This window comes from Gavialis gangeticus, unplaced genomic scaffold, assembly GCF_001723915.1.
Source record: "Gavialis gangeticus isolate Ggan-Ray unplaced genomic scaffold, GavGan_comp1, whole genome shotgun sequence".
NCBI classification, from domain to species: domain Eukaryota; kingdom Metazoa; phylum Chordata; order Crocodylia; family Gavialidae; genus Gavialis; species Gavialis gangeticus.
This window is the reverse complement of record NW_017728997.1, coordinates 47,416,016-47,424,573: the sequence shown is the minus strand read 5'-3', so window position 1 is coordinate 47,424,573 and position 8,558 is coordinate 47,416,016. Positions and strand designations below refer to the sequence as shown.

General features: G+C 48.9%; 1 protein-coding gene across 1 annotated transcript in view; it reads right to left on the bottom strand.

Moving 5' to 3' along the window:
* UBA7 (ubiquitin like modifier activating enzyme 7) overlaps positions 1–8,558 on the bottom strand; it is a 50,914-nt gene that overhangs the window by 32,739 nt on the left and 9,617 nt on the right. The window contains exons 11-12 of the mRNA XM_019505155.1: positions 321–428; positions 80–160 (exon numbers count right to left, since the gene is read on the bottom strand). Coding sequence (XP_019360700.1) covers positions 80–160; positions 321–428 — 189 coding nt within the window. The remainder of the gene's footprint in view (positions 1–79; positions 161–320; positions 429–8,558) is intronic.

The window sequence follows — 8,558 nt, the reverse complement described above, 5'->3', positions numbered from 1 at the left end:
CCCTGACCCCGGCCAGCATTGCAGGGGTAAAGGCAAAAGCCCCTGTTCTGTCTTTCCTGTGTCCCTGCCCTCTGCTCACCACAAAGTACTTCTGCTGGCCCAGCCTCTCCTGGAAATTGGCCCCAAACACAGCAATTTGTCCATCGTAGCGGCAGCCACGCTGTTGGGGATAGAGGCAGACATGCTGTTAGGGATTCCTTGTCCGTGCCCAGACCCCCACAAGACTAGAGAGGGTGGCAGAGCCAAAGCCCTTCTCCCAATCCAGCATGGAGGTCAGGAGAATGGACACAGTGGCTGGGGCAGCTGGAAACAGTACTCACTGGAGCACAGGATTCCTCGGTCAGTGATGCAGCTCCATCCTTGGGCAGGCATTCCAGGGCATCAAAGTACAGCCACTGTGCCAGTGGCAGGAACTTCCCTGAAGCAGCCTGGGAACAGCAAGATGGGCTTTGTTAGCTCCTTCACAGCACCACACTACATGGTACTAGCAAGGGCTGATAGCAGAGACCCTGCTGGAATGCCTTAGTGGCACTATATCAGACTCACCAATGGAGGAGCAGTGCCTGGTAGGCACTAACAGGACTTTACAGGCAGGAATGGCCCAAGCCCCCACCCAGCACACACTAGCCCTGTAGCCTGTGAACACTGGCCACATGAAGACCCTCCTCAAGGCTTTGGGGGTGTTCAGGGACTCAAATGATCACTGCTTGGAGGGTCCCAGTAGATGGGGACAGCTATTGCCAAAGCATCTTGGGGACAAGGGCCATTGGCAAGGTTGGGGGCAGGAATCAGGGTCCCCCCCATGCCCTGCCCATTCTCTCAAAGGGGGCCAGTGGCCCTGGAAGTGTGGGTGTCATATAAATGGCACAGACCCTGGAGTCTAGGCCATGAGGTTCTCATTCCTATGAATAAATGACTCACTACCCCTATAGCTGAGCCCTGCACGTTGCATCCTGACAACCTATCAGACAATATGGAGTTCACTAGGATTCAAGGGACACATTAGGGAGCCCAGGGCTGGCAGTGGGGTGGCAGATCAGGAGTAAGGGTCGCCAACAAAACTAGCAGATCAGCCCAGGGCAGGGCTAATGAGGGCTGTGGGTCAGGAGCACTGGCAGAGCCCTTCCTGGCTGAGCACTGAGCTTCCAGCTCTGGCAGTGAGGGAGGGGCTGAGGCAGTCCTGAATTCAGTTCTGAGCAGAACAAGTTCCCCATTTCCCTCCCCCATGGATCCTCTAGAGGCCTTACATTTTGCTGACCAGACACACTCAGGGCAGGGCATGGAATCAGCCAGTCAGGGCTAGGTTGGAGTCTGTGCTGGGGAGCACTGGGTTGGGCCCATGATACATCTAGGGATGCAGACTGGCACAGAGCACCACATGGGCTAACTCCTCCATGGTACCTGACACCAGATGCCCTCCCAGGAGACCAGTGCAGCTAGGCAGAGCCATGGGTCTGGTCCCAAATAGATCAGATCCAATCTCTGTGAGGGTGCATGACAGAAAAGCTGATAGACTTGGCTTGTCTCCAAATGTCCTGGCCAGCCATGAGCCCCAAGCATCAATCTTTCCAGCTGCTCCATGGAGCTACCTGCTGAGGTCCCACTGCTGTCCGGAAGGCCTAAGCACAGCAGCTCCAAACCCACTGGACTAGGTCTGGGGAAGCTGAGCCCCACATTCACTCTTTTCTCACCTACAAAACCAGCCAGGACCATTTGAGTAGAATCCTAACAAGCCTTCTCTGCCCTCACTATCCCATATACAGGGAGTGCAATCAGTCTAGTCTGGCTACAGCCCTGTTGGTCTGTCAAACTAGCATGCTCTGGCAGGGTCTTATTTTGGGGATGGTGAGCCACAGCCAGGACTGGGGACAGACTGGCTGAGGCAAGGGTACCACCTCGTGGCTATTTGAGGAATGACAGAATAGATTTGTACCTTAGGGCTTTAAACCAAGATTCCTAGAGGACAGGAAAACACTGACTGGAGCATGCCTGGGGACCAACGTGCAAGGAAACTCTGTAGATAGGGACACCAGGAGGGCCACTCTTATGGGAGTGGAGGGAATAGTTCTCCTTCAGTGCGACAGGATGTTGACAGCCTCAGTAGGGCGACTCGGGTGCCTGTACACTAATGCCAGGAGCAGGGGGAACAAGCAGGAGAAACTAGCTCTCCTGCTCTCCAGCAGCCATTACAATCTAGTAGGGATTACAAAGACCTGGTGGGACTCCTTCACACAATTGGAGCGTAGCCATAAAGGGTTATCCTCTGCATAGAAGGGATCAAGTAGCAAAAAAGGTGTAGGTGCGGCTCTCTATGTGAAGGAGCAATACACCTCCTTGGAGGCCAACATCGGCTCCAAACATGAATGACTTGAAACCCTCTGGGTTAAGCTGCAGGGGAGAGGAGGGTGGTGAAAGAGATCTAACTGTAGGCGTATGCTACAGATCTCCAAACAAGGGCAAGGAACTTGATCTACAGTTCGCCCAAGAACTAACAGAGGCTGCGTGGGCACGGGACACGGTTGTCATGTTCAAGTATCCAGACGTCTCTTGGGAGGAAAACTCGGCTAAGTAGGATCAGTCGCACTCCTTCCTGACCCACATCAAAGAGCTTTTCTTGACTCAGCAGGTACACAGGCTAACCAGAGGTAACACTCTTCTTGGTCCTGGCAAAAGGAGACGACCTGGTGACCGACAAACAGAGGGCAGCCTGGGCAACAGTGACCATGAAACTATTCACGGTCCAACACAAGGCAGATAAATCTGATAGCAGGCTTGAAGTTTTGGATTTCAAAAATGCAAACTTCAACAAGTTCAGGTCACTAACAGAGAATGTGCTGAGGGGCCAGGGACCAAAGGCAAAAGGAATGCGTGAACAGTGGTCGTTCCTAAAGGACATGATTCCTTGAAGCACAAAGGAAGTCCATTCCCATGCAGACGAAATGGAGCAAAAGGGCTGGGAAGCCTTCTTGGCTAAACAGAGAAATCCTGATCCTCTTAAGAAAAAAGAAAGAGGTGTACAGTCAATGGAAGCTAGGGACAGCCCCCAAGGAGAACTACATAGCAATGGCCTGCACTTGTAGGGATCAGATTAGAAAAGCTTAGGCAGCAACTGAACTAAAACTAGCAATGGTAATCAAGGACAAGAAGTCCTTTTTAAGATATGTAGGGAATGGGAGGAAAATGAGTGGGAGTGTGGGGCATTGCTCAACAACTCAGAACAGCTAGTCACTAGCACTCAGGAGAAAACTGAACTCCTGAATGACTACTTTGCTTCAGTCTTTCCTGGGCCAAGGGGAAAATCATGTCAGCTAGGGTACAGAATGAGCAGGGTTCAAATGACTGCCTTCCAACTATTGCCATAAAACTGTGCAAGATCAATTAAAGAAACTGGACATATATGAGTCTTCCAAAATTCATGGCGCTCTGGGGAGGTCCCCGAGGACTGGAAGAGGGCCAATGTTGTGCTCATCTTCAAGAAGGGGAGGAGGGAGGACCCAGGTAACTACAGGTCAATTAGCCTAACTTCTAACCCCTGGAAAAATTAATTAAGGAGTCGATGTGCTATAGGGCTTGCAGAAGGTAGGATTCTGAATGACAGCCAGCATGGCTTTGACACGGGCAGGTCTCAGCTTACCAACCTCATCTCCTTTTACAATCAGGTAACTCATCACCTGGATAAGAGAGAAGAGGTTGACATTATATACCTCAGCTTCCAAAAAGCTTTTGATTTGGTATCCCACGATGTTCTTGCAAGAATATTGGAAGACTGTGGGCTTAACTACGAGACAGTCAGGTAGGTAGTAAACTGCTGCAGGGTAGGACCCAGAGAGTTCTCATGAACGGATCTGTGTCATCTTGTTGGGAAGTGGCTAGTGGTGTCCTGCAGGGCTTGGCCCGGTGCTATTCAACATCTTCATCAATAATTTAGATATGGGGGTGAAGAGCTCATTGGCCAAGTTCACAGACGATACCAAGTTATGGGGAAGCATGGTCATGCTTGAAGAAGACAGGCTGCAGATACAGCAGGACCTAGACAGGCTTGCAAGTTGGGCGGACCAGAACCAGATACATTTCAATGTTGAGAAATATAAAGTGCTCCACCTGAGGATGAACAACCCCCTGTACATCTACAGGCTTGGCAACGCCAACCTGATCAACACTATGAATGAAAGGGACCTGGGGGTAATAATAGATCACAGTATGAATGTGAGCCAGCAGTGTGACACTGTAACCAGCAGGGCTAACAAGACCCTAGCACGCATCAATCGATGCATCTCCAGCAAAACAAAAGAAGTGATTCTCTCACTCTACTCAGCATTGGTGAGACCGCAGTTGGAGTGTACTACATCCAGTTCTGGAAACTGCACTTTAACAAAGGTGTGGTAAAGCTTGAGAGAATCCAGAGAAGGGCCACCCATATGATCAGAGATTTGCATGGCAAGCCATACGAGGAAAGGCTGAGGGGTCTGGGACTCTTCACCCTAAAAAAGAGAAGGCCGAGAGGGAACTTGGTAGCAGCTTACTGCTACCATCAGGGGCATACATCAAGGGCTCAGTAAACAACTGTTCACCAGGGCACCCTTGGAGAAAACTAGGAGTAATAGGTCACAGACTCCTGGAAAACCATTTCAGGCTCAACATTAGGAAAAACTACTTCACAACTAGGGTGTCCAGACTGTGAAATAAGCTCCCTCCAGAGGTGGTACAATTGCCAACCCTGGAAATCTTTAAGAGGAGACTGGACAGTCACCTTGCTGGGGTCACCTGACCCCCCACTGTCTTTTCTGCTTGGTGCAAGGGGCTGGACCTGATGATCTTCTGAGGTCCCTTCCAGCCTTACAATCTATGAGTCTATGAATCTTACGGACTAACCCCAGTAGAAATACACACGTGCACACAGCGTACATGCACCATATTTTGTGAGGAGAAGCTCACTTCATCACACATTGCAAGGCAGAAAGAGTATAAGGAGAGAGAAACTACAAGGGAAGGAGAGGAAGGGAGTAGTACTGGGGGAGAGAGAGACAGACAGACAGACAATAAACCCATAGGGGCAAAAGGAGTCCCCGAAGCTAATCCAGGTAACTGGAAAGTTGCAAGTGAATGAATCTCAGATGTTACAATCCATGTTATTCGGTCCAGTGATGACACATTCAGTTTTAGTGTTAGGGCACAGAAGGTATTTGGGTCCATTGCAAGGCTTGGTGCCCTGGTAAGACTGGCAGTTAGGTAGCCTTTTTCCTTGAGAGATGCTATTTGAGGTTGGCGGGCTGTCTAAAAGCCAGGACAGGTTTGTTCCCAAGGGCTACCCTGAGATGGTCTTTTTCCAGGAGGGACTGGAAGTCGTTAATGATATACCTAAGGTGTTCAAGCCAGGGGCTGTAGGTGGTGGCAACCAGAAGAACTGTTATCCTTGTCCTGGGTTAGTATCATAACAGGTCAGAGCAGGGTCTGAGTCTGGACAGGTTCAGGGGTGTATTGCTACTGCAGGAATCCCTGCTCTAGACCCGTAGGGTGTGTATTCCGGTTGGTGGGATCAGAGCAGATATAGATACAGCTGTAATGTAGAGCTTGGCTGTAGACAACTGATTCAGTCATGTGCTTATGATAAAAGCATGAAAGCAGCCTGGTTTCTGATACAACGTGATGGCAATGTGGCTGGTGAAAATATTCACTGTACTAAGACATGAATTTGGTGTGTGGAAATTGCTAGTTTGATGAAGGGTGGAAGTCATTAAACTCTTGGTGAAATTTCTATAGAGATTCCTTCCCGTGTCCATACAATGAAGATGTCATCGATGCATCTTAGGTAGATCATGGGGATAAAAGGTCAGCTGTGGAGGAAGTGGACTTCAAGGCCTGTCATAAATATTTTTGCATACCAGGGGGCCATACATGTGTCCATGGTAGCCATTCATTTGTACGTATAGGAAACCCCCAAACCTAAACTATAGATTTAATAGATTTCATAGACACTAGGACTGGAACGGACCTCGGAAGATCAAGTCCAGCCCCCTGCCCCAGGGGCAGGAAGTCAGCTGGGGTCAAAAGATCCCAGCAAGATAAGTGTTCAAATGTTTCTTAAAGGAGTCCAGAGTAGGTGCTTGCACCACCTCTGGAGGGAATCTATTCCAGGCCTTAGGGGCTCAGACAGTAAATAAGTGTTTTCTTATGTCCGGCCTAAAACGGTCTTGGAAGAGTTTGCAACCGTTTGACCTGTCATCCCTTGGAGCACTCTGGTGAACAGCCATCCCCCCAGATCCTGATGCACACCCCTTATATACTTATAGGCAGCTACCATGTCACCCCTGAGCCTGTGCTTTTTCAGGCTGAAGAGTCCCATGGCTCTCAGCCTCTCATCATAAGGCCTGTTTTCTTGTCCTCTGATCATGTGCGTGGCTCTCCTCTGGACTCTCTCAAGCTTTTCCACATCCCTTTTGAATTGTGGAGCCCAGAATTGGATGCAGTACTCCAGCTGCGGCCTCACCAAGGCTGAGTACAGTGGGAGGATGACATCCTGAGATTTGCTTGAGAAGCATCTATGGATGCAAGCCAGAGACTAGCTGTGTGCATGGACAGCAGAAAAGCTTAGTTGAAATAGAAGCAATTTTTTCATCAGGAATAATGTCCTTTATGGCTTTAATCAATATTCACGGGGGATGCTGGTGAACAGAGATGTGACATCCACAGCAACAAATATGGTATTAGCTGGAAGCTTGTCAGCAAACCAGTTTGTTTAAGAAATCTGTAGTGTCTTCCAAATAGCCGGCAGCTCCAGTGGCATATGAGAATGGGATAGAGTCAATATAGCCAGAAGCTCCCTCTGTGATTGTGCCAATGCCAGAGACAATGGGGTACTCTGGGTTGCCAGGTTGGTGGATTTTGGGTAGTAAGTAAAAGTTGCCTGGCCTAAGTTCTTGAGAGGTAGAAGCAAGTGAAAACACCTCTGTGTTTCTAGAGGTGGCTTCCTCCTGATATTGTGTGATGAGGTTCTCTGTCAAGAGTTGACAAAAACTCTGTTTTGGAAATTTGGATCTTGGCTTCCTTGTATATAAGCTGTTTTGGCCATGATGACAGGCCCTTTATCAGCCTGTTGTATGACAAGGTTTGGGTTGTTTTAAGGCTGAATATGCCTTTCCATTTTGTAAGACTGAGATTGAAAAGAAACAGCAACTTTTAGATTACAATTTCAGGGTAGGTATGGTGGCAGAAACCATTTATATACAGGTTCAGAACAGGGCTGCAGCCCTCAGCTGGAGTTTAGAAGCTATTCTTCTCGTGCTCTACATCTGTATGTTCTGGTATCAGATTGGTCACTGCTACTGTTTTAGAAATATTCCCTCAGTCTTAGGAGGCAGAAAAAAAAGCTTTGAGGTCTCCATACAGCTGCACTGTATTTAGTTGTGAAGTAGGGTAGTAAGAAAGACCATGGGAGAAAACAGACACTTCCGCTGGACTAAGTATGTGGATAGATAAGCTGAGTACATTACTGTGGATTGTAGGGTTGTTGGAACATTTAAATTTGAAAAAGTTTTGTTTTTTCCTTCTTTAAGGAACCAGGTTCATTCTTCTTTGAGGAAAGAGGTGTTCCTGAAGCCCAGAGCAGAACACAGAGGCCTCTGCAGAAACAGGCACTAGGGGTGTGTGAAGCGGGCAGTATTCAATTTGGATTTGGCCCAATTCGGGGGACAGTGACTTGATTTGCTGATTCAGATCACTGTCCTAATTCAATTAGGCTGAATCTGAAGATTCAATTCTGATTAGGAGAATCAGTGATTCGGCCATAGACACAGCTTTATGTTTTTCCTACGTATCTTAAGGTACTAGGCATGGCTTGTGAACACTGCAATGGTGGGGCAGATGGAGCATCCCCTGTGCACTCAGTGGCAGACCCCTGCTGTGCCCCCTGGCTTGGTGATCAGCCACGGGAGGACCCTGGGTGTCCCCTCAAAACCTAGGAGGCACCAGTCACTGAGCCAGGGGGCAGAGGAGGTCCCCTGCGCTCTTGGCGGCAGACCTGGAAGTGGACTGGAAGTACTTTTGTTCCACTTCTGGGTCCGCTGCCAAGCATGTGGGGGACTCCCCCACAGTCCCATGGGATGCTCCATCCACCCTACTATCTCAGCATTCACAAGCCATGCCTGGTACCTTGAGGTATGCAGAAAAAACATATAAAGCTGTGTATATGGCCGAATCGTTGAATCTTTCCAAATTGAATCAGAGGCTTCCGATTCGATTTGGAGAGATTAATGGGTCATAGATTCATAGACACTAGGCCTGGAAGGGACCTTGGAAGATCATCAAGTCCAGCCCCCTGCCCGAGGGGCAGGAAGTCACCAGGGATCACAGGATCCCAGCAAGATAAGCATCCAAATGTCTCTTGAAGGAGTTCAAAGTAGGTGCTTGAACCACCTCCAATGGCAGGCTGTTCCAAACCTTGGAGGCTCAGACAGTAAAGAAGTTCTTCCTTATGTCCAGCCTGAAAAGGACATGGAGGAGTTTGTGATGTTTGACCTTGTCATCTTTTGGGGCGCTCTGGTGAACAAACATTCCCCCAG